This window comes from Globicephala melas, chromosome 1, assembly GCF_963455315.2.
Source record: "Globicephala melas chromosome 1, mGloMel1.2, whole genome shotgun sequence".
Taxonomy (NCBI): domain Eukaryota; kingdom Metazoa; phylum Chordata; class Mammalia; order Artiodactyla; family Delphinidae; genus Globicephala; species Globicephala melas.
The window spans coordinates 86,670,683-86,696,368 of record NC_083314.1 but is presented as its reverse complement, the minus strand read 5'-3'; the positions used below and the strand labels follow the sequence as shown (position 1 = coordinate 86,696,368).

The window sequence follows — 25,686 nt, the reverse complement described above, 5'->3', positions numbered from 1 at the left end:
CCCTCTGTGCAGGTTATAAAGAATCAACTTGCTTTCATCCTTCCTCCCCCAACCTTTATTCTATTTGCTCATTTAAAAAAAGCTATTATGGTAAAATATAACATAAAAATTACCATTTAACCATTTTAAGTGTACAGTTAAGTGGCATTAAGCACATTCACATTGTTGTGCAACCGAATCAACTTGGTTTTAACTTGACTGCCAAGGACCCTGGTTTCTATCTTTTTCACATTCCTGCAAATACAAAACTGCATGTAGCAGCTCCGTTGGTCCTCCCTGTGTATGCAAACCATGGGAAGGATGGCACCATGGAAAGTACTCTGAAATGCCATCCTCTGCTTGGTAGGAGTTGGGTACTGTTAGATTTCCTAGGCTCTGGCATTTTGCCTGTTAATTAAATGCCTCTTCTTGAAATGGATCCCCCACCGTGTGGACCCATATGCCATTCAAGGCGTTAAGACCCCTCCCCTCCCTTCATGTGAGAGGATAATCATGCCAAAACTCTTTCATGGTTATAGAAACTGGGAAAACAAAAATAACTCAAAATAACATAATATAACATGTCTATAGTTTAAATTTGTCTAACAAAATTGCAGATTGATAAGCCTTAGTTAATACTATCATTAAAAATTTAAGTTCTCTTGTTGGGAAGCCATCCTATGGGCCTGTGTTTCCTTCTCACTCAGCTTCCTCGTGTTGATAGTTCAGCCCAGTGTTGGGATGAAGTAGGAAAAGGGAGAGGAGAGGGTAACGTGTCAGTTTTGATGTTCCACTAGGGTGGCTTTGCCACCTGGTATCATTTCCCTGTTGAGATTGGAAGTTGACATCTCAACGAGCATAAGGTCTTCACACCTTTCCATTGGGCTGTAACAAGGAGAATCACTCTACAAAGACATTCCGTATCCAGGTAGAACTTCCTTTGGGACCTAGAGGTCAGGAAGGTTGACAATGTGAGGGAAGCTTAGTTTAGAGAATCTATTCAGCCATTTGTTCAGAAAATCTTAACTGAGCGCCTACCGTTGTACCAAGTTGTGTGTGAGATGCTGGAGTAACTAAGAAGGATCAGGTGATTCCTACCCAGTAACTTCTAGTCCAGGGGGAGGACCCAGTTTATCTGTGTATGGATGACCTTGCCTACCCAGATGCTATGCTTCAGTGCAGGGTGACTCCCATGCTCTGGCACTGCACAGCCAGGTCTCATAAGAAGATGCTCTGAGCTACCCATCTCTGTACATGGAGAAAGACCCAGAGCTTTCTGTTTCATTCACATCTTGATCCCAACTTCCTACTCCATCTCTGCATTTACTTGGGACCTGATCTCCTACTTGATCTTCTTTTCAGGCCCAGGCTTGATGTCAGACTCGGGTTCTTTATCTTGATACTCAAGCATTCTCCTGTGGTCATTATAGTTGTATACTCATGTCCTGGATCTCTGCTCTTCTCTGCCCCTGGCCACTTCTTTTTATGACTTAGCCTGGCTCCTTGAACCTCCTCCTTACCTTGATCAGCCTGGCTGGTACCACCTACCTCACCTGGCCCCTTTTCCAGGGGTTAGAAAGCTGTACAACCAATTCTTGAATTACAAATTAGTTTCTCCCTGCTGCCTGGCTGAAGCTGAAACTGCTTTCTTCCTACTCTTAGTAGCTGTGTGCTCAGAGAGTACCATTTTCAGCCCATTTTAGCACAAGTCCAAGGAAAGCATCACAAAAAGAAAAGCAAGTGGTTATATCTGTGTCTGTAGTTACCTATACCTATATATCTTCTTTGATGTCTTCTTGAAGAAACACAGAAGCACTTTCTTTGCTTTATCTCATTTGGTTTACCTTTAAGGCTACTCTACTCCCTATGGGTAATAACCTAGATATAATTGGCAGACATTTTCCCCACTACTTAACACCTGCTAACACCCCATAGGACTAGTGTCCTGTGGAACACACTTTGGGAAAAATGGAGGCAACTCCAGCTGTCTTTCCAGAGATCCTGTGATTGTCATTAAGGTTTAGATTTTCTGTCAAACAAATCAAGGTAGCACCATATGTAAATCACCAAATGTATATGGACCAACCAGTCATTGGTGTCAGATGCGTTAAAATTCTCTTTGACTCTTCATGATTACAAATTATCCTCCACGTGACTATCCGAGTGATCTTTCTAAAGTAAAAATCGGAGCTTTACAGGCTTACCATTGCCTATGGGACAACATCTAAATTCTGGAGAACAAGGTTCAAAACTCATCATGAGTGATTCCTACCTACTTTTCCAGCCTCATCTCTCTCCTGACTCCTATGGACATCTTGGACTCTGTCCAAACCACTTTCCTATGGTTACCCACTATTCCACTCTTTCCTTTGCCTCCCTGCCTTTGCAAATGCCATTTTCTCTGCCTGGGACTTCCTTTTGTCCTTGTGTGCTCCAAGGCTCAGCTCAAATGTCTTTCCTGTAAAAGTCCCCCTTTGCCTTGGTAGGCAGAGCTAAGAGCTTTCTCTCACCTCACATTACCATTTATCATATTCATATCTATTCCATTACTAACTAATTGGATCATGCCTGGTTTTCCCACTTGACTGTGAGCTCTCAGAGGGCAAATACTCTTGTCTTATTCATATTTTTATCCTCAGTGTCTAGCACATAGTAAAAACTTAATATGTGTTTGTTGAAAGAATGATGATTAAATGAAAGAACAATAAAAGTAGAGGATGTTACCGCTTGGTTACAGATTTGTAGCCAGTGTTAAATAGTCCTGGAATGAAAGGCAAATGGGCTTAAAATTGCATGGTCACCAGCTGATTTCTTACCAACAAGGAAAAACATTGAACGAATGAAAAACATAGCTGAATGATGTTATCCTTAGGGAATGGTGAAACTATTCAGAGAAAGATATCAGAGAGGCACCTAGTGTTTTCTCATGAAGGACTTTGATTTTCACCCACATCAAATATTCTCTAGCACCCATAGTTTCTCCTTCTTCTTGCTTCCTTATGCTTTTCAGTAGGTTCAAAAACTCCATGTTAAATAAGAAAATCAAACAAAAACCCTCTACTCATGCTTGAAGTTCTATCTCTAAGATCCATGATAGACCCAATCAGGGTCATCATACGCACATAATTTATTTTGATTTCCTCAAGGCATTGACAGTGTAGCTCATGAAAGCCTTGAAGACAGGATGGAAAAGGTGAATTAAGAGTTATTTGACAATCGAGTTTAAATAAACCTGGTTGTAGATCGGACTTAATCTGGAATCAGGTCTTGGTGACAAGCCAAGCAGCTCTCTTCCATAGCCTCGTCTTCCTGCCACCTCCCTCTTCTGTGTTCTGTCCTAGCCATGCTGGCCTCTTTTCAACTTCTAGGACCTTCTGGGCTTTCCTCCACCAGACCTTTTGCATAAGGCTATTGTCTCCACCTGGAAACTTCTTCACTTTCATCCTCACCGGGTTGATCCCACTCATCCCTTACCTCACACATGATTTTCTCCTCCCCAACTAGGTCAAACCCCTCTGTTGTGCTCACGGTCCCATGTACTTGTACTTGTAACACTCATCATGGTTGCAGTTTCTTTTATTTGTGGGATATCTTGCTCCTTCACTAGACCATAAGGTGATTTTTCTTTTCCCATGTCTGATTTTTCTCACCAGCTTATCCCAGTTCTTATACAGCCCTTGACTTGGATGAACAAATTTATGAATAAGAAAGCTCAGGTCCAAGTTAAGCAAGTACAAGACTCGCAAGTCTGTGGAAGTCTGCCTGGGGTCCAAAGCTGATAGGAGCAAGCAAATAAACCAAGTGAAGGAGTTAGTGCTCAGACAAAGAGAGTTTGCAATGAGTTCCCTGGACTAAGGTCACATTTGTTGATGTTTCTTTAAAAGCTCCAGGTTGGCCTTATCCTTCCTAATAGATGAGAGGATCTGTCAGTATGTTGGATTATGAGATTAAGATTCATATAAACCCAACATCAGTGATCATTCAAGTTATTGAGCATCTCTTATTAGTCTCATGCTCTCGCCTCTAGGGGGAGCTCAAGGCTTCCCCCTCCTCTCACAGGGTGCTCAAAATAGAAGGGGTGGGGCTCTTAGTGGAAGGAATAATGCAATTATAAATGGAGCTGGACTGAGCAAATGCTCTTATATTCACCCCTTTCCAGTTTGCTCTTGTGTTCTTTTCTCTTTCCTTTTCTTTTTCTTCCCTGCTGTGTTTGCCATCAGATGGGCTTGTTTGAGTTCACAGAAGTCCTGCTAGGGTCAAAGGTGCTCCTGTTCAGGTTGCCAGGGTAGGAGACATTATAGGGATTTGGAGGCCAAACCTATAATTAGGAGTAAAGATCAAGCTTTTGCCTGGTGCATTCTTGGTGTCTTTATTCCTTAGGCTCTCATCATGGTGGCGAGCAGCAGGTAGAAGGTATAGCTAACACATCAGTGAGCCAGGCACTGTGCTAGGCTCTGAAATAACACGATGAGTTAGACATAGTTCCTGCCCACAAAGACTTTAAGTCTCACTAGTCAGTAAGCCACATGCCTGTGTTTAAGCTAAATAATCACTGGTAAAATGGGAGATGGAGGAGTCCTGGTCTAATAATAGTGAGAAAACAACAAGACAAAACAAAAAACTAAGCAGTTGTAATTTACCATAAACTTGAAAGGAAAATCTAGAGTGATGTGGGAGCTGAAAAAGTTTTTGTAATTTTAGGCTCCATTGATAGATATATACTATGTGGATCAAAGGAGTTAATAGTCCTATTGTAATTAGTGCTGGCCAGTCCACATCTGGAGTATTGTATTTCCTTCTGGACACCACATTTGAAGAGGAACATGGACAAATTAGAGTGTGTCCAGAGAGGGTTGACCAGGATAGTAAGGGGGCTGGAAACCCTTTCATACAGGGATGATTGAAGGACCTGGGAATGTTTAGCCTGGGAAATAAAAGACTTAGGTGGGGGACATAATAGCTATTTTCAAAAATTTGTCATATGGAAAAGGGCATGGGCCAGTTCCATGTGTTATTCCAGAGAACACTTCCTAGGGACAATACTTGGGTGAATGGGTAGAAATGTTGGGGAAAGATTTTTAGTTTAATACGAGGAGAAACTTTCTAGCATCTAGGCCATCCAGCAGTGGACTGCACATCCTCTTTTCTTAGCACTTCGCTTTCTTGTGTCCTTTTCTGCCTCTCCTTGTCAGGGTCAGAACTGGTTGGCATGTTCCCCATTCTTCCCTAACAATCTCAAATCTCTGATCCTTCTTGGTCACCCTAATGGAATGAAGTCCTAGAATTTGCTTCTATGTGAGTGAAACTAGCTCTTGACAACTGACACTCTGCTAAGCACTTTATAGAGGTGATATTGAATGCTTACTGCAAAGGTATGGGGTAGATAAAATTATCAATTTTATATAATTGTCTGTTTTACAGACAGAGAAACAGCTTAGACAACTTGCTCAAAGCCACAAACCTGATGCTATGGACTGAATGGTGTGCCCTAAAATTTATATGTTCAAGCCCTCACCCTCAATGTGACTGTATTCCAAAATGGGGACTTCAAGGAAGCAATTAAAGTTAAATGAGGTCATAAGGGTGGGGCCCTGACCCAACAGGATTAGTGTCCTTATGAGAGCTCTTCTTCACCCCACTCTCTTTCTGTCTTTCCCACCATGTGAGGACACAGTAAGAAGGCAGTCATCTACAAGCCAGTAAGGGAGCCCTTGGCTGGCACATTGATCTTGGACTTCCCAGCCTCCAGAACTGTGAGAAAATACATTTCTGTTGTTAAAGCCAGTCTATGGTATTTTGTTATGGCAGCCTGAACTGGCTAATACAGCCAGTCAGTGGGAAAGCCAGGATTTGAACTCAGGAATTCTGCTTCCATAGACTAGTCCCCTACACACCCTACTATGCTTGCCTCTCCCCTACCAAAATATAAATTCATAAAAAAATAAACAAAAGAAACCAGGTGGATTAGGAGTCTGGACCAATGTGGACTAATGGAACAGGGTGCTTGTTTTTTTTCCAGTGAATACGGGGCAGAAGTGTAGGGCAGAGATAACATGTAGCTTTTGTGGGTGTGTCAAGGACAGTGATGTTCAGTGTGTTCTCCAGGATCTATCACTATTTGCTACCTGAGCTGTGCACAATGTCTTTGTTTAAAGAAAACAGTACTCAGATCCACCCTGTAGTCCAGATGGTCTGCACATGTCACCAGACTGAGAGCCCTCTTTATTTAGTGGCACAGTTAGGATTCTGATGTAAACATTGCCCTTCTTTTTCTGACACTCTCCCCTCATTCCACTGGGATCTGGGTATTCCATTTTCATCACATCTTTATTGCTTTACATAGGACAAAGGCTTTTATAATGAATAACAAAATTGAAAAGCTTTTTCCTCCTAAAAGCCTCTATAACTCACCAAATACACACAAACCACAACCCAATAAAGCCATGATTAAAGTCTATGTAGAATAAATCTCTCAATGAGTAGCATTTTGAGTTATGTTACCAGAAGTCATCCAAACCCTTTGATGTATGTTGGGCCCTCTTGCTTATAGACCTCTGTCCTATCATCACTTTCCCCAGCCATGAATATTATGCCTGTGTGATTTCTCAGTGGAGAAGGAGTCTTGTCTAATAGGAGGCACAGGGGGAAGGCTTCCTGGAACATGTGGAGAAAAATAAGGAAAATGACCCAAGTGAAAGGTAAATCCAGAAACAGAAAATCAACACCAAACGGATAGTTTTCCCAGCTGGACTCCTTGCTTGTACTGAATCCAGAGGCTGCTGGAATAAGACTGATTTAGAGGGAATTTTGCCCACATTTTTGTCTTCTGGCTCTTGTTCTGTGTAGAATCATGTTGTTTAAAAACAAACAAACAAAAAACCAACAACAGTAACCAAACAAACTTCAATCTCTGAAACAAAATATTTTCCAGATAAATCTATATTTACGACCTAAAACTGCAAATCTCTGACACCGAATGATGCCAACCAATGAACTTCACCGAGTTATCTAAATATACAATTTCTGGTATATGCATACAGCATTCATTTGATTCTGTTGCTTCCAGCAACTATTAATTCAGGGAGAACTAAGTGGCCATCTGTTCTGATAAACTTTAAGTAGCTTGAATTCTTCACAATTGCTCCTAGCAAAGCTTCTCTTAGGGCAATTGAAAGCCTCACTTTTTTGTGTGTGTCCATGATATTTTACTCAAAATCGTGATATTTTTGCTTAATGGATAAAAGAGATTGTAATGGCAGCAGCAACTGTTGTAGATCCATAAAGGAGCCGACTAAAGAGAGAAGGAATCGAACTGGTTGTTATTTTTAAATGACATTCTTCAAATATAATAAACTGTGAATAAACTGTATATTGCCCTTTAACGGTGAGAGCCAGAGGTGGAAACTCCACATATGGCCACCAAGGGATCTGGTTTGAGGTTTTCAAATGCTTGAAGTGACTCCTGACATGGTTTGGCTATGAAATTCATCTGCTTAAAGCTGAAGGGAGACAAACTCTGAGACAGGTGAGAGCTACTTGTTTTATACATTTAACTGTGACATTTTTCATTTTTACAGCCATTGCTGAGAGTTACATCAAGTGTTATGTAAATTGTCCCGGGTACAGTAAAAACAGCCCCTCTGGGAAGTTTTAGGACAGTCCACAATGTCTGACGCTGATGAGAATGACTTTCATCTCTCTGTTATGAAAACAAAGAAACTGAGGGTCAGAGAGGAGAGGAAGCTTGCTCAGATTTATTTTGCGAGGGAAAGACTCTGCATCAGGCCTCCATTATGGTGCTTTGCTCGTCACTAACTTTTTCACAAGTAGGATGAGCCTGGTGCTGTGTGGCTGGTGCCTTTCTTTCTGTCTCAACGCCAAATACAGCTTCGAGGCCTGACTCTTGCGACCCTACCTCCGCCCCGGGCTTCTCTTTGGGATGAGTTTCCACCTCCTTGAGACTTGGTTGTAGCCCCCATCGCATTCTTCCCAACATGATATTAGTTGGGTCTGCCCCTTTCTGACTTCTCCCTACCAAAGAAGGACAGCAGCACTGACCTTGTGGGACAGCAGCTCAGGAGTATAAGACAGAGGTTAGATTCCCAGTGGCTGGAGCAGAGCCAGGACTGTTGTACCCAAGGCCAATTTGGACTCTAAGAACTAAAGAGATGAGTCTGGTTAAAGTTCCCAATGGAGAACTGAGGTCTAGACCAAGGGGAGGCCATATGTGGTCTATGACCCTGATACTCAAGAGTGTGGTCCCCAGAGCAGCTCATGGGCATCACCTGGGGGCTAGTTAGAAATTCAGGATCTCAGCCTCCTATCCTTTATATATTGAATTAGATCCCCAGGTGACTCAGGTGAACATTAAAATTTGAGAAGCACTTCCCTGGAGAACCCAGGGCAGGATCAGGGTCAGGGGCCTGGGGCCAAGGGTTTAGAACTCGGTAAGGATGTGAGAGGAGGTCAGGAATAAGCAAGAAGAGGCCAAGGTGAGGGGGCAGGGTGATTGCTGCCAATACCAGGGGGTGTTTGAGCCTGCTATCATGGGCTGTGGGTGTGTGGCTATAGATGTATCTAGACTAAAAGCTGAAAGAAAGACCAAAATCCTCTATCCAGCCTCCAACTCAGACATAGAGTCCTGGAGGACAGGGGGCCCCACTTACCCTCTGTCTACTCAGGGCCTAGCAAGACACCTGTATGTCATTGATGTGCAGTTGGTCTCTGCTCAACTGAATAAGTCCCCTCAGTCTCTCCTGTCAGTCACACAGCTTGGGTGATTATAGTGGAGAGGTGCCACTGATTCTGCATTTCCCTCCGGAGTTTCCTGGTGAGATAAAGATATTTTGGTATCTTCTGTAGCAAAAATCACCCTGCTGGATCAGAGAGGAACCAGCATTGGATTCCTTGAGAGTCTAGGCAGTGCCCCAGAAGGCCCAGGCTCCCACCTGGGTGGTGACCCATCAACGTGCCAATTCTGCAAAAAGGAAAATAAGCCTGCTGATTCTTGCTATTATCGCTGAAAAGTTCCTGCCTAGATGCCAAGTCCAGAGCCTTGCTGTGTACCTGGGAATCATTACTGCCAGCCTCTGCAGAACCTCAGGAATGAGCTCTGCTTGCAGCAGTCTTCCATTGGCAAGAGTTAACGCTAGGTGCAGCTGAAAGAATGTGAAGGCTGGAGAGCCAGCTCGGGGGATTGCTGTTGCAATCAGAAGACGGCCCAAGTCCGATTTCCAGAGTCCTTTGAAGGGATGCCAGCTCGGACACATGTTTCTAATTATCATATGCAACCTCTAGACAGTGTGCAGGTTGCACTTTCATTATGTCAAAGTGAAAGGAATGGTGAGGGCGAGATGAAGGGGAAAGAGGCTGCCAGGCCGGATGGAGACTGCACTTAGCCATGGCACCAAATGTCAGCCAGGGCATCGAGCTGGCCTCCAACCCAAGTCCATACCTGGAGCCAGCAGTGCATGGTGCCCACTCTGGGGACCTCTCTTTTTCTTACTTATTTTGAGTCATGGAAACCCAGCTGATAAGCCTGGAGGAAGCCCCATATTCACAAGCTGTTTGACCAGCTCTTCGGCATCTGGTTGAATACAAAGACTGTGTGGACAGCATACGGGGACCTTACGTCCACCCACGGGATTTCACACTGTTATTCTCTGAGTTTTCCCAAGGTCTGTGTTTGTAGGAGAAGCTGGTTCCATGGCCAGTTTGTAGTTCAGAATGAGGTGAGAGAATAGGGGCGGCTCTTCTTTCTCTCCCATCCAGAGCTGGGCAACCTCGTGTTCGGGTTTCACCTTGTTTGTAGATCTGGAAGAAGTCCCAGCACAAACAATAATTTCGCTCAACTTCTTTTTCCAAACAGTTCAGAAGCTGTTTCCTTTGGATAGTCTTCCCCGGTTTACTCTTTCCACCTGATTGCTTCTTATCACTGTGGCCATCGTCCAGAAGGTTTATTTGCAGTGATTCGTCTGTTGCTCTGTGTTTTTAAGTCAGTGTGTGGGTGCGTGTGAGTGAGGAATGTACACGTCCTGGCTGCTTCAGAGCTCTCAGGGGCTCTCTTTGTGTGTGTATCTGTATATTGTGGCTATATGTGGGCATGGATGTATATATAGCTGTAAGTGTATTTACCTAAGTTTTAAACACAGTAATTTACTATGTGCCACACACTGGACTAAGTGCCTTTCAACTCAACAAAGTGGGTGCTATCATCATCATCCGCATTTTCCATGTAAGAAAACTGAAGTGCAGGGAGTGAAGGTAACTTATCCGATATCACCCAGCCCAGCTAGTGGTGAGGCCAGGGTTTGACTGTGGCGGTCTGTGCTCTTCATCATGACACCAACCTTGGAAAGCTGCTTGGATGACTCCCAGGCAGTGGCTTCAGGAAAGACCTTGCCTTCAACTCAGACCATTAACCCATTTACTGCTGACACAGGGCGGGCACAGATGGGATGGGGTGGTGGTGGAGAAACAGATGGGAGCTAACTTCCATCTTAATTACCCTGGTTGAATGCCCGCCACAGGCAAGGTTGGACCAGGTGCTGAGGGAGCACAAATGGAGCACTTCCTTGATTTTAAGGAACAGGCCTGGGTTGGAGGGATTCTCCTCAGGCTGCTGCTGCGAGAGGGCCCACCCATCTTCATCTTGGCCCTGGGGCCCCTGAGCCATCTCCACAAATCCAGGTGAACTTTGAGAAGGTCAGAGCTTTCCAGTTGCAGACGCAAGTGAATTGGAGCAAAACAGAGCCCACGTGCTTGACACGTGGAAACTCTCAAAGACAGTGGCATGGACATATATGCACTACCAAACGTAAAATAGATAGCTAGCGGGAAGCAGCGCATAGCACAGGGAGACCAGCTCGGTGCTTTGTGACCACCTAGAGGGGTGGGATAGGGAGGGTGGGAGGGAGGGAGACGCAAGAGGGAAGAGATATGGGAACATAAGTATATGTATAACTGATTCACTTTGTTATAAAGCAGAAACTAACACTCCATTGTAAAGCAATTATACTCCAATAAAGCTGTTAAAAAAAAAAAAAAAGACAGTGGTTTATAAACTTGCCAAGGGCTGGGGAAGTAAACACATCCCAGAGAGCCAGGGAGCAGCTCTGTGGCAGTGATGCGCGCAAACAGAAAGCACAGCCTTCCGGTGCTCTCCTTAAGGTGGTCTTGGTTTTAGAACCCAGAGGCTTGCTCAGAGCTAATCCACATGAACTGCTTAGTGCCGTGCTTGTGGAGAGCAAGCTCTTAGTAAATGCTGATGGTCGCTATCAGCATTGCTTGTCACAAAAGGAACCTGTGATACATCTGTAAAGCTGTCTGTTCACGAACCTCCTTGCCTTGTTGAAAGATGTCCACCCCATTCTAACAAACTTTCAGGGTTTCTCAGCCACCTCTACTTTTCAACACTAAAATTTATTATATACTTCTTAGGTGTGTAAATATATATATATCTACACACATGTATATTACTATTATTATCCCCATTTGACAGATGAAAAATTGAAACTCAGAGAAGCAAAGCGACTTGCCTAAGGTCACACAGCCTAAGCAGAAGTACTTTGCTTGTCTGATTCCAAATCCCATGCTCTTAACCATTACACTAGAACCTCTAGAATCTAGGTGGCCTTCCCGACCCCAGATTCAAGCAGAATCTGGGCTGAAGAGCTGCTGTTCTTGATCTTACCCTTTGGGGTCTGGCTGTGCCACACCTGTATTCCATGATGTCCACTAGTCAGAAGATTTCCTTTACCCGATCTATATATCTGCCAACAAACATATATTTAGTGAGTACTAGCATAATTGTCACTCTCCTACAATTAACAGAGAAATTATTAAGTGCAGAGTAAATTACTTCGCCTTACCTTTGTATAGAACATGACTGTTTACTTTCAAATAGTTGGTTTTGCTTCATGCTCTCAACTCTGGGATCTAGGAATGATTATTTTCATTTCACAGCTGCAGGAACTGAGGTCAAAGAGGAGCTTGCCAAAGTTGCGCAGATAGGAATGGGGGAGCTGAGCCTAAAAGCTAGCTGACGCCAAGCCCAGTGTTCTGACCATCACAGTGGGAGGCTTCCTCAGCACCAGGGCCCTGGGGGCTCCCACTGCTCCAGTCAGGCCTGTGAAAGGAAGACCGGGGTCACTGCTGCGTGGGCCCCTGTGCTCTCGATAGACGCGCTTCCACTCAGGTCTGCTCCCCAGCCTCACTGTCCCCTCTCTCCAAGGGGACGAGAACACCCGGCCCTTCCCTGTCCTCTGCGCTCCAGGGCTGGACGGACCCTCTGCCCCTAATGCAGATTACGCTGAGGGGAAAGTGGTGAGACTTAGGAGGAGCATTCCTATGTTTCATGGGAATGAAAATAGCCCTTTGGTTGTTGCTGAACAGCTGTATCCCTGTGGTAGGTTTCCCGTTAGGATGGAATGCAGATCTAGGGCAGGCGGGTGCTGTGGTTGAGGGAGGGGGAAGTCACAGAGCCAGACTTGAAATATACACTAGAATCAGACACCATATTGCTCTTGTCTCCCAGAACGAGGAGTCTTGCCTCAAGCTGAGGCTAGCATGGGCCTTGCTAGGAGGGCTGGGCTGTGTCAGGCTATGTACGAGCCAGGGTCTGCACTCCTCTCTTGGGCGGGCGTGCTGGAGGGGAGAGGGAGCTGGGTGTTTGGGGACCCCGGGTAAGAAGACCTCAGTGAGGCAAGTGAAGGAAAAGTTTGTGGGATTTGCAGCTGCTGCTCTTCAGCAGAATATAGCGGGCAGTTTTGAGCTGTTTTTTCAATGTGTTCGAATGTCTGGGGCCGTGGTGACCTGGCTGGCCTCTGGGGGGCAGCCTGGGTGGGTCTGGAAGCCAGAGCTCCCCACTGTGTTGGGGGCAGGGTACAAGCTAGAGAAGGCCCCAGCTCCGGATGGTTTCTTGGATCCTTCCGACTCTTTCCAGCCAAACTGATATTCCCTTGCATTGTGTGAAAACCTTGGCTCCCACGCTGGGACTCCGGAGCTTGGCCTGGAGCAAATGTTGCCTTTGGGGCAGGCTATGGTGTTGGTGGGGAGTGGGGGGACTCGGGGGGTGGGGAGTCCTTACCCCACCCTCAGCTTCGGTGTTTCCTCAGCGGCTAGAGGCTGCCTTCCCTCTAGGCAGGTGGTGGGGTCCAGGTCACCCCAGTGTCCTGCAGGGCTGGCGGTGGTTCTCCAGACCCTTCACGACGTTGTAGAGGTTCACAAACATAGCCTCCCTTCCCCGCAGAAGCTTCCTGAATGCCTCCCTCAGCAGCCCTCTCTCCCCACATCTAGGACCCAGCAGGCCTGTCCAGCCCTCGGAGGAAGGGCCCCCAGGAACTGTCTGTCGGAGGGGCCGGGAAGGACAAGGCCACTGGCACTGGAGTCCAGGAAAAAGCCACAGACACAGGTCAGTGGGACGACTCCCTCCCTGCAGCCTTTATCTGAACAAGTATCTTAGCACAGAATGTTCTGGTTGGTGTTTTTTGTACGTAAATCTTTATTCCAATTGCAGTAGCTTTGATAGGAAAAACAGGGCCCATTTCGTCACGCTTTTACCTTAATCAAATGTCTCTCGTGCCAAAGCTGTCTATGTTTCTAATTTGCCCTATTTGGATTGGATTTGGGGGCGGCAGGCCGTGGGACAGGGAGAGTTACAGCTGAATGAATACCGCCATTTGCTTTTTTTGTCAGAGGGACAATTGGGGCCTGTTGTTACACAAACTAGATAGGCATTTTACCCTGGGGGAAAAGGGAAGGGTAGGAAAGCAAAATTTCCATTTCAGCTAAGTGCCCTAAAGGGGGAAAGTTTTTTGCCTTTGTGGAAAATACAAAAAACAAAACAAAATACAGACAAATAAAAGTTGCCGGGGAAGGTAGCAGCTGGAGAATGGGTAGAGCCCTGCTCCAGGCTGTACCCTGGAGTCCCTGTCATCTCCAGCTATCTCTAAGACACTCCTGATACAGTCAGTGATAATAAGCACATCCCCGGCTTCAAAAAAAACAAAACTAAACAAAAAAAGGAAACTACCCAGGGTGTTGGATCTCTTGCAAGCCTGGGGATCCTGATGCTGGTGAAGATGACACATCTTCCTCCTCTTTCTGCTCGTGCTCCCTGCCCTCACACCCCTCCCCTGCTCCCCTGTCTCTCCCTCTTGTTTAGTGCCCTCTGTCAGGGAGGAGCAGAGAGGCGTGTTCCCTTCTGGCTTGGCCCACCTCTCCTCCACCCCTTTCCCGGTTATTTGTGTTGGTTCTCACTCATCTTTGTCTTTTCTCCCCACACCATCTTCTCTGCAGTTCCCATGACCCCATCCACCTTTGGTCACTTGTGGAAGTCACCCAATTAGGAATTAAAAAGTTAGTTTCAGGCCGGCCTCTGGTTCCTCTGATTCTAGGCCGACGTTGGGGCCATTGGAAGTGGCTGTGGGGCCGTGAATGGGTGACGAGAGTGTTGGAGGCCTTCATGTTTTTGGGGGTCATGGAGTCTTTCTGCAGGAAGCCACTGGGGGATAAATTGAGGGCCAGCCATTAGAACTAAGGCAATCTTAACATGAAATCAGATCTACCGTGACAGGCCTCCTGAGATTATTTCGTTACAACTCTTCCAGGGAGCTTTTCAGCAAACAGCAGATCTCCCCCTAAAAAAATGAGCCAGGCTTACGGGTCTTTGGTGCCAGTCTCCTCCTATCTACCTGGTGAGTCCCTGAAGGACCCAGCCTGGGCCCCTCTGAGGTCAGAGGCAGCCCCGTGCCCGGCGGCGGGGATCTGCCTTCTGACAAGGCTCCACACATTTCCCCGAATGAGGCAATCAAGGCTCGGGAATCCGGGCTGTGGGGTGGATGATCCAAGGATTAGGTAGCTTTGGCTCTGGAATGCAGAACAAAGTTGCAATCCAGCAGACTTCCCTTCCTAATTACACCCGGCTTAGGCTAATTTAACCTGAACCCGGTTAGCCTTCCCTGAAGCGTGGCAAGGCTGGTTGGGGGGCGATGGGAGAGTGAGGGTTACAGGTGGGTCTGAGGGAAAGCCAGGGGGTGCTGTGTACCTTTCTCCCTGCAGCCTCCATCCCAAGGCTTGCAGATGGTCACCCTGGGCAAAATGACTGGAGGGCCGGCACACAGGCTGCTTCCAAAAATTTAATAAATAATGGTTCTTTAAAACTGTATAAACTATAAATTACCATGCAGTCCTTATAATTTAAAATAATTTACAGGTTGAGGTAGGGAGGGGTGCCGGAGAGTGTGGAGGGGGGAGCTGGGAGAGGTTGAGGGCTGTCGGGCCGGTCAGGCTCTCCTCCCAGCTTTCCTGCTGAGCACACACACGCAGGCCGTGTCGATCCGGATGAACCGCCAGGCGGCCTGCTTGCCATCCATGGTCAGCGCCTTGACGAAGGTGTGGGTCGTGGTACAATATGAGTTCCAGTGCTTCGAGTCGATGCCCCGGCATCCGCTGTCGACGGGATTGGGGTCCCGGCACTTGGTCTCAAAAAAGTACTGTTTGAATACACTGTTGTTGATGTTCACCTCTCCCAACACCATCACCTCCTTGCCCTTGATGTCCGTGGCGGTGGCCTTGTCCCCCACCCACACGCTGACGCTGTCGCACACCGAGAACTCCCCGCGGTGGAAGACAGGGTGGGACGACGACCGCTTGCTCCTGTGAGTCCTGTTGAAGGGGGCGGCCCCGCCGGCCTCCAAGTCCAGACCCTGAGCGTCCGCGGCCGCAGGTGGGGGCTGGGTGCTAAACAGCACGCGGGGTGAACGCAGGCGCCGCTTTTTAAACAGTTCCGGGTCCACGGTGATCTTGCGGGTCTGCCCTGCCACCCTGGCGGCTATCGCGGCTGTCGGGCCGCTGTGGGCTCTGCGGAGGGCTGTGTCAAGGGAGTGCTGAAGGTTAGTCCAGTGGGCTTGGGGGATGGTGTGTCCTGCTGGGACATTGCTCTGGGTGTGCGCTTCTGCCTGGACGCCGATCCAAAGAGCTGTGATCAGAGTGTAGAACAACATGGACATTACGCTGTGCACCTGGAATGAAACAGAAGTGAGGATTATTCCACCGAGCACTGGGTGTGGGGCAAGGGCAGTTTCTGGGTCCCTCGGAGTTGACCTCCCAAGAGGATGATGAGGAGGTTTCTCCTGGTGGCTAAGAGCAAGGAGACCCTGGAATTGACCATTCAAACTGAGACGCTTCTGAGAGTGAAGGGCGGTGCTACAACAGTTACACTGGGATGACAGGCTTAAACAGGGCTGGCTCCGACAACCTGGGTGTCTGGGCACCCCATCTACAGGGTGCACTTTCCCAGGAAGGGACGGAACCCCTGAAATTCTGCCCAGTGGTGTGGTATGAACTCGGCAGTGCTAGTTACAGAATTCTTTGAGTTCTCTGCCTGCCAGCGAGGCAGCCATGGGCAGGCGGTGTGTGTGCACCTGTGTGAAACAGGATGGCTGGGGAGTGATTCTGACACCTCTCCCAGTGCTGTCTCCTGCCCAACGGCTTGACTCCCCTGGGAAGGCAGTGGGCAGGGCTGCTGGGGACTTGTCTTGAAGCCTCAGCACTGAACACACCCTCTTCAGACAGTAGCACCGGGTCAGCTCTGAGATCTGGTGACTGAAAACCCATGAAGCACCATGTTTGGCGAAAAGAGTGAACATAGCTCTGGGACCATCTTAGCCAGTCCGTCTATTCAGCCACCAGCCATCTATTCGCGTCTATAAATGTGATACTGATAATGGTTTCTCTTGGCGTGAGTGATGCCTTTTTCAAATGCATTCGCTTCTAGTTTCTTATTAGTCTGTGAGTTAGGTTAGGATTTATCATCTCTCTTTCATATGCAAGGAAAGTGATCCGCAGAAATTAACTAACAGGCCTACAGCTGCAAACAAAAACCGGACCAGAAATAGAATCCAAACATGACCCCTTACTAAGCCAGTCTCCCCTTCCATCCTTCCTTCCTCCCCCACTATCTCCTTCATTCTTAAGTGCGTCTTTTTAAAAATTATTTGATCTTAAGTGAGAGTAGACCAAATGGCATAAGTCATCTGTCCCCACAAGGCACTGCCAGCCCCTCTTAAGCATGTGCCAGATGGGGCTCTGCACTGCACTGTACTGCTTCCCCGCCAGCAGCCACCCCCAGGCCAACCAGCTGTGGGACTAGCTCTGTTCTTGAGCTCACTTTCGGTGAGCTCCTGTGCACACCTGTATGTGTGTACCAGCCATCACCTCTGGAAAGCTTCCCCAGATCTTCCTGGTAGGGTTAGAGGCATCCCCTAGAGAGGGTGTTAAACTTCCAATTTGATCTCTCTCCCTCTCTCTCCCCACAGGTCATTCTGCTCCCTGCCTGCTCTTCCAGCCTGGCATGGGTACCACTTCCTCCTTGAGGTCTGCTCAGATCACCCCAGCGAAAAGCCGTCTCTTCCTGTTCTTAACTTCAGAAGTGTGTGTGTGTGTGTGTGTGTGTGTGTGTGTATGTGTGTGTATGTGTGTGTGTATGTGTGTGTGTATGTGTGTGTCTGTGTGTGTTCTCTCCTACTAAATCAGTGTAGTGGAAAGAACTCTGCACTGCCTCTGGGGTTAGGAAAACTTGTTTGGATTCCTAGCCCTGATACTTGTTAGCAGAGGAAAGTCACTTAATCCTCCTGAGCCCTTGTTTCCTCATTGATAAAAAGCAGGCAATAAACACTATTTCACAGGGTTGTTGTTAGGATTATATAGGTGCTCACACACCTATTTAATTCTGAGTCATTCCAATGTCCTGCGGTCAAGGACTTTTTTTTCTTCCGTTATATTGCTGCTGTTTCACTCTCAAAGCACACTCCATACATATCTTTTCCTAGCACGTAGGTTTACCTCTGTCAGGCTTCTTCTCAAGACTAATATTTGAGCCTGTCTCCCCACTGGCCGCAAGGTCCCAGAGGGCAGAGCCTGTCTCATCCACCTGCGCACTAGTCACTCCACCCCTTGTCTCCCATGGTGGTTTGTGCATAACCCTGCGGCCTCTCTGCATGCTGTGGATAATCGTTTACATGTCTGTCTCCCTGAGAGCACTTTGGAAGCGGTGCAATATGAATTTACGGGGGCCATGTGCAGTGCCTGGCATGTAGTAGGTCCTCAAACTCTGTAAGGAAAATGAATGAGAGAGTGAATGGGTATGGCCAGAGCAGCTCACCATCTGCCTTCTTTCCACCATGATGCCTGGTTTCTTTTGGATTTTGTGCCTGTGACCACGTGCTGCGTTCCTAATCTGTTTTAAAGTGATGCATTCTTCTCTGTAATGTATTTCTATTCAGCTGGAAATAGACAGCTCTTTGATGAGATACCAAGAATAAAACTACCAAATTCTTCTCTCTCTGGTTACTTGGGAAAATGTTTGTGTTTGCTCCAGTTCTCCAGCCAGCCATGCAGAGGAAGCAGTGACACATCTGACTTTTCGACCATCACTGGTTGTGCTGGCTAATGGTCCTGCAGATAAGTGTCCAGCTGATTAGTCAGTTGGCAGCTAATTCAAGCCCTTTGCTTTTGCCTTTTCTTGTTTCATTTCTTTCTGCCTCTCAGTACACATTATCTCTCATCAGGTAGATGAAGGGAGAAGAAATGAAATGGAAATTCATCCCTTTATATCCATGTTAGTAACACTTAGAATTTGGATAGGGAAATGACTAAAAGATTAAAATGTAGGATTTTGATGGTAATAAGGGACATACTGCTCCCTATTTCCAATTACCAGAGGTTCCCACCTCATTCTGGAGTCCCCTCTTTGGTGAGCTCATCCTCTTCTAAGGAGTCAACTGAAGTTTCTGTGCAGTTGATGCCCATGCCAGGATCTCTGGTCCAACTCCTCTTTTGAAAGCCCATTCTGAATCCCCAGCTTCCTGATGGGCAACTCCCCATGGATGCTGACATTTTAAATGCAAGACATCCAAAACAAAAATCTTTGTTCTCATAATCCTCACTAGGATCATCATTCTCCCCTTCCTCCTCGTTACTCAACAGAAGCTGCCCCATTGGGGGCCACTTGATGATTTATGAATTAGTTCCACAGCTACTCTCTCTTGTGAGCATCTCTCCCCATCCTCCTAAACATGTTTCTCTGCATTTCCTTTTTCTGTTACTGGAGCCACCATTCCTTCATTCACCAGCTCCAAGCCTCAACCCATGACTGGACTGTTCTCTTTCCTCTTTGACCTCCATCCAGCCCTTTTTGTCTGCTTCAGTAGCATCTTTTTTTTATTATTTGTATTTTAAAAAAATTTTATTGGCGTATAGTTGGTTTACAATGTTGTGTTAGTTTCAGGTGTACAGCAAAGTGAATCAGTTATACATATAGATATAGCCACTCTTTTCTCTTTTTTTAGTAGTATCTCTTGAAACTATACTTTCTATTCTCACCTCTATGTTTCTATTCTCACCTCTATGTTCCTGGTTCAGGTCATGGAACAGTCTCCCAGCTGATGTCCTGTACCCTCATCTGTCTTCTCCCAATGCCTACCATCCCTGGCTGCCCCATTTAACTTCTTAAAGAAGTGCTCTGATCATATCACCCTGCTCAAAGGATCCAGTGGTGAGTGGTTGTCTAGTATGCCACTAGGTTGCTCAGCCTGGCAGACAGACCCTGCTCTCCTTCTACTCCCTTCACATATTTTGCATTCCAGGCAAACAGAATTCCTCAGAGGCAGTGCTTCCCCCCTGTTGCCCTTGGTTCAAACTCTTTTGTGCCAGGCATTCTTCCCTCTGTCCCTCCCTGTGCCTTTTCTGCTCTCCACCTCCGCTGGTTAGAGTCCTTCCTGTTGGCTTTAACACCCACCATAATAGCCGCCTCCACTGGGGAGCTTTTCCTATTTCCAAAGAGACCAGTTCTCTCCCTTCTCCATCTCTAAAAGCATTTCCTTAATGCTCTTTTTTTTTTTTTTTAAGATTGAGATATAGTAATATATATGTTTATTTATTAATGTATAAAATAATAAGGTCGGGAAGCATAACTAATAATTACCTTGATTTCGATATAGTGATGAGCATGGATTTTTTGCTATGAAGTGATAAAAAATATCTCTTTTTTGTTTCACATCTTTATTGGAGTATAATTGCTTTACAATGGTGTGTTAGTTTCTGCTTTATAACAAAGTGAATCAGTTATACATATACATATGTTCCCTCTTGCGTCTCCCTCCCTCCCACCCTCTCTATCCCACCCCTCTAGGTGGTCACAAAGCACCGAGCTGATCTCCCTGTGCTATGTGGCTGCTTCCCACTAGCTATCTACCTTACGTTCAGTAGCGTATATATGTCCATGCCTCTCTCTCACTTTGTCACAGCTTACCCTTCCCCCTCCCCATATCCTCAAGTCCATTCTCTAGTAGGTCTGTGTCTTTATTCCCGTCTTACCCCTAGGTTCTTCATGACATTTTTTTTTCTTAGATTCCATATATATGTGTTAGCATACGGTATTTGTCTTTCTCTTTCTGACTTACTTCACTCTGTATGACAGACTCTAGGTCCATCCACCTCTTAATGCTCTTTTATGGCAACGTATTCCCCTCTTATCCTCCCACCTAGAGGGTAAAGTCCCTGGAGGCAGAAACGCATCCTGTCCATCTTTGTCGTGTGCACGTGACCTAGCCCTCGCAGGGAGCTCCACCTCTTAAGAGTCAGTGAGTGTGTGAACAAGTCTCCTCCTTCTGTGTCCCTTAATTTCTCCATCTGAGTGGTGATGTTTAAGGTGTCTTCCAACTCTGACACTCTTTGGGTTTAAGCAAGTATAAAATTTTCTGCCCTGCCTAGAACTCTGCTGGTTCTACTCAACTGACTACACAGAATTCTTAAAGCCTAATGCGCTACTCCTCATTGCACTGTCCAGATAACCTGTGGTACCTGGTGGCATTTGATCACAGTGGAGGTTTGCATCGTGGAGAGATTGTTTTATTGTTTCATTGAGATTTTAAAATGTTGCAAATATATCTCTCATTTGGGTCTTAGAGTAAAAGGTTTTTTTTTTTAATCTACTTACTCATAACAGAATGCCCCTATAATCTTTAAAAAAAAAAAGTCTTTTGTTTAAAAGTCATGAGTGGATAAGAAAGAAAAGAAAAATTAGTGTGTTTTCTATTCTAGTAATTGAAAGCACAAAGCACTGTCTACAAAAGAACATTCTCTCCTTGACGTGAACCAGGGGAGGAGTTTTATTTATTTTTTAAAACAACCTTTGAAGCCTTTCTTCTGAAGAGATGACAGTCCTCACTGGGGCTTCACTAAGCAGAGACCTGTGAGCGGGATGATTAGCTGGGGAAGATGCAGTTAGGAGCTCACATGATGGAACATGTTCTGTTTAACGTGTGAATGTTCTGTGTTTGTTCTGCTCCCACCAGAATGGAAGATAAATGACTAAAAGTTGAGGGACCCGTCAGGGGCCTTTTATCCATCTACTCAAGGTCCGCCCAGCTTTCTTCACCCTCTCCCAGGCCAAAGGTACATTCTGTGGCTTTCCAGTGGTTCACACACTCCAATAATAAGAGGAGTTTCCTGCACCAGGTGAATGATTTCACACAGGTTCTGGCCTCACCTGAATAGGTGATGAAGCTGCTGGGCAGAGCTAAACAACTGGTCCACCTCTGTGGCCAGGACAGCTGATGGCGCTGGGGGGCCCGGCGACCGTGCCTTTGGAGGTGCATTGTAGAGGGAGAGAGAGAATTCCTGCCTTCGCGGGAGGAGTGTCGAGAGTGAGCTGTTAGTGATTCTCAGGCTAGAGATTAGATCAGCGAACCAGGGTCACTAAGCGTTAGTAGAAGAGGAAATCCTCGTGGCTGAGGAAATCCAGCCTCCTCCTCCATCTCACTCGCCACATTACGAGTGCGGGTCAGGAATCGTTTCTTGTTTTACACTTGGCCTCCACTTGCAACGTAAACTGGCTGCTGTCTTCAGCCTGGGACTCAGTTGGGTGTTGGGGCCTGCATGGAGTGAGCTTCCCAGGGAGAAATCCCTGAGGCAGCAGCGCAGAAAGGCACTGACAGAATAAACTCCAGCTCCTCTGCAAGCATCTCCCAAGCGGAATTTATTATGGGGAAGCGTGAACTGGAAGGGACGTCAGAGTTGATCAAGGCCAGAGGTTCAGTGCATTAGAGTCACCTGGAGGACTTGTTAAACCACAGACTGCCGAGCCCACCCCCAGAGTTTCTGATTCAGTAGGTCTGGGGTGGGGCCCGAAAATCTGCATTTCCCACAAGTTCCCAGGTGATACTGATGCTGCTGGTTTGGACACCACATTCTGAGAACCACTCATCGAGTCCAATCCTTGAACCTTAGAGAGGAGAGAAATGGGCCTTGGAGAGGATCAGCGACCTGGGGTTATGCAGCTAGTGAGTGGCCGGCTCTGCACGTGGGCGTTTGGCATTGCTCAGCCTCAGCTGCTCTAGAGGCAAGAGGCCTGAGGCCACACGCGGACTGTAATTGATGGGCCCTGGGCTGCGTTTACTCAACCTCCAACATCAAAATGAAAATTCTGTTCAACAGGTTGTGAGTTTTACCGTCCTGAAGCCATAAATCCAGATTCCAGGGAATAGTTGGACATTTAATTGTTTTATATCTTATTTATCGGGTTTCTAGACATCATGCAGACTTGATCCAAAAGCACTTAAAATGCCCACGATAGAAATATGCAGCCAGAAAGCACTAGCAGGTGCAGGCACCTGTGGATTTATTCTCTACTCCAGGATGGAATGGAAACAGAATCTACTGGTCTGAATTCTTAGAGACACATCTTAAAATGAATGAGGAGAGATCATAATTACATCACGATCAATTTAATTGTCTCATTACCCATCACAACAAACCTAGTAGGTGGGTCTTATTCTTCCCATTTTAAGGAGGAGGAAACAGAGATAGTAATAGTAAATAACTTGACCACAGGCAGAAGCCTGGTGGAAGTGGAACTCACTCCTGTCTTCAGACCTGGAGCTCTCCCCACCCTCCACTCCACGGCCAAGGGCATGAAGAGTGATCAGGGACCTTCAATCTCATAAGATCACCTGCTCAGACAGACCAGGAGCTGTGTGGAGGGTCTGACTGGCACTGTCTATTTGAGACCCTGTGTTCTGTGCCTTCAGAGGTGTGTGGCTCAGACTCTTACCATGTCCTTGGAAGCCATGGGGCCAGCCTGAGAGCATGGGCGACGTCCTCTCCAGATGAGCTAGGAGGGCCACATGTGCTGGGTCACTAGGAGCCACCCGGGTCCCTGCTGATTAACAGCTGGCACTGATGCCCCATCCTCAGCCTGGGGCTCATTTCCAGTTGTCCTGGCAGCTCTAGAGCTAGGAACCTTGGTGAGACAGATGCCTCTCGGGTGCTTACCTCAGTGTGGCCAGGACAGAAAGCTGCTCCTTCGGAAAAGCTGTTATTGGGCCCAGACGCTGAGCTGAGCTTGGGTCCAGCATGCCATCCAGCCCCTTGGACTGCACGACCCCGGGCCAGGACTCTGTGGGAGGAGAGAGCTGGCATTAGATCGGCTCTTCACTACGTTCTCTAGTGGACGGGTAGCTGTGTCCCAAGCAGGAGGGGAGGGAGGGGCCAACACAACAAACCCTGTTTTCTTTCTTTCTTTATTTTTTAAATTAATTAATTAATTTACTTATTTTGGTTGCATTGGGTCTTTGTTGCTGCGCGCGGGCTTTCTCTAGTTGTGGCAAGCGGGGGCTACTCTTTGTTGTGGTGCATGGGCTTCTTACTGCGGTGGCTTCTCTTGTTGCGGAGCACGGGCTCTAGGCACGCGAGCTCAGTAGTTGTGGCACGTGGGCTCAGTAGTTGTGGCTCGTGGGCTCTAGAGCACAGGCTTAGTAGTTGTGGCGCATGGGCTTAGTTGCTCCGTGGCATGTGGGATCTTCCCGGGCCAGGGCTCGAATCCATGTCCCCTGCATTGGCAGGTGGATTCTTAACCACTGCGCCACCAGGGATGTCCCAAACCCTGTTTTCTTGAGTGTTGGGACTTTACCAGCATCAGGACCAAAGGAGAAGACAGAGCTCAGCTACCAAAATTGCCAGGGGCCTGAACTTGCACAGACCTGCGGCAGCACCTGCCTCTCACTCTTGTGCCAGAGCTCTTGGTTTCTGCCTGGACACAGTCTATGGCTGATCTTACACGCAGTGTCGGTGCTTCTAGTCCCACATCAGAGTCCTGCTCTAGCAGTCCCCTAATCCAGGATTGAAATGGAATTATTCTGTACATTATACCCGCAGATACAGTAGACCCAACTCTGGACCAGCATAACTAAGGTAAATTACTCAGAAGAAAAAGTCCTGATGATTGAGAACATGTTGGTGTTTTGATGAGAATCTAGAACAAGTCATGGTGGCAAAGAAGGCAACCTGACCACTTGATAGATAACAGAGAGCTGTTACAGAACTAGGATGCCAATCTCAGAGTTCAGATTTTAGGAAAGTCACATTTTACGAATCAGGAGCTAGGGAGCTGAGGCAATGAGCTGATGCAAAAGTTCTATTCAATTTTAGGTTGTAGTTCCTAGAAGCAATGGTAGGTGTCTGTTCTTTTACTTCTATAAACCTCGTGTATGTAGGTGTTTCATTCATTCATTCAACAACATTTCCTGAGCACGTATTTCTGCTATGTGCCAAGTACTCTCCTAGGTGCTAGGGACCCAGCAGTGAATAAGATCAACAAGGTCTCTGCTTTTGTGGAGTTTATAGTCTTGTGTGAATAAACATCTTCAGATTCTTTACATGCCCTGCAGGTAAGCAGGGTATGAGGATAGAGGGTGATAGCAGGGTGTAGTGAGGGGCCATTGTAGACAGGGTGCTCAGTGGAGAGTTCTCCGAGGAAGTGGCCTTCAAGTTGATATCTGAAGGATGAGAAGGAATGGGGGAGAGAGCATTCCAGGCAGAAGGAACAGCAAGTGCAAAGGCTCTGGGGTAGAAACAAGTCAAAGATGCTGAGCATGTAGGGAAGAGACCAAAGAAATGAGTTGGAGAGGTAGAAAGATGTAGGGAGGAACTATGGTTTTACCCTATGGGCAGTGGGAAGGGAGTGGAAGGCTTTAAGCTAGAGGGTTACGTGACATTTTTTGTGAATGAATGAATGAATGAATGGTTATGTCTATTGCAGAACTTGTCATAGGGTGGGGTAGCTCTCCCACCAAAAAGGTTGTAGAATGACATCTTTATCCTTCCTGTCTAGATTGTCTTTTCAACTCCCAAACCCCTTTTCCCATCATGCCTCTTCCCAGTGGGGGGCTACCCCCACCCCCCTTCTTCCTGCAACACCCCCTCTCATCTTGTGCTATGGAAGCAAATGTCAGTGAAGCCACCATGGCCCCCAAGTCCCTGATCACACAGAGGAGCTGGAGGACAAGGAAGTAGAAAGGGCCTTGGGTGGTTTTCCTGCTGTTAGAAGTTATGAAATTAAGGACTGAGATGTTACTATTCCTCTTTCTGACCCACTTTACTCAGAATATCATTTTTCCTCTAGAAGTACCAGAAAAACCTACACGTACTCAACTGTGGTTCAGGCCTAGAGATGAACACTTACTCAAACACCCTAAAAAAAGTTAGATTCCGTAGCAAAGACCATTTTCAGGCTCCCTCAGGGTTGGATTGAGCACAGGAGAGGGAGGATAGCAGGTTCCCCACAGCAAGAGGTGAGTATTCTAGGGTCTTGTTGCATCACTCATGGGAAGAGGATCTGGTCCACAAACCCTTCAGCTGGGTGTTTGG

At 46.8% G+C, this 25,686-nt stretch overlaps 1 protein-coding gene across 4 annotated transcripts in view; it reads right to left on the bottom strand.

The window, feature by feature from the left end:
• Positions 1-15,155: 15,155 nt before the first annotated feature.
• Positions 15,156-25,686, bottom strand: part of NGF (nerve growth factor) — a 50,692-nt gene continuing 40,161 nt past the window's right edge. For all 4 annotated transcript variants that reach the window (XM_060287067.1, XM_060287069.1, XM_060287062.1 and 1 more), the window contains exons 2-3: positions 23,314-23,437; positions 15,156-16,001 (exon numbers count right to left, since the gene is read on the bottom strand). In XM_060287067.1, coding sequence (XP_060143050.1) covers positions 15,264-15,989 — 726 coding nt within the window. In that variant the 5' untranslated portion in view covers positions 15,990-16,001; positions 23,314-23,437 and the 3' untranslated portion in view covers positions 15,156-15,263. The remainder of the gene's footprint in view (positions 16,002-23,313; positions 23,438-25,686) is intronic.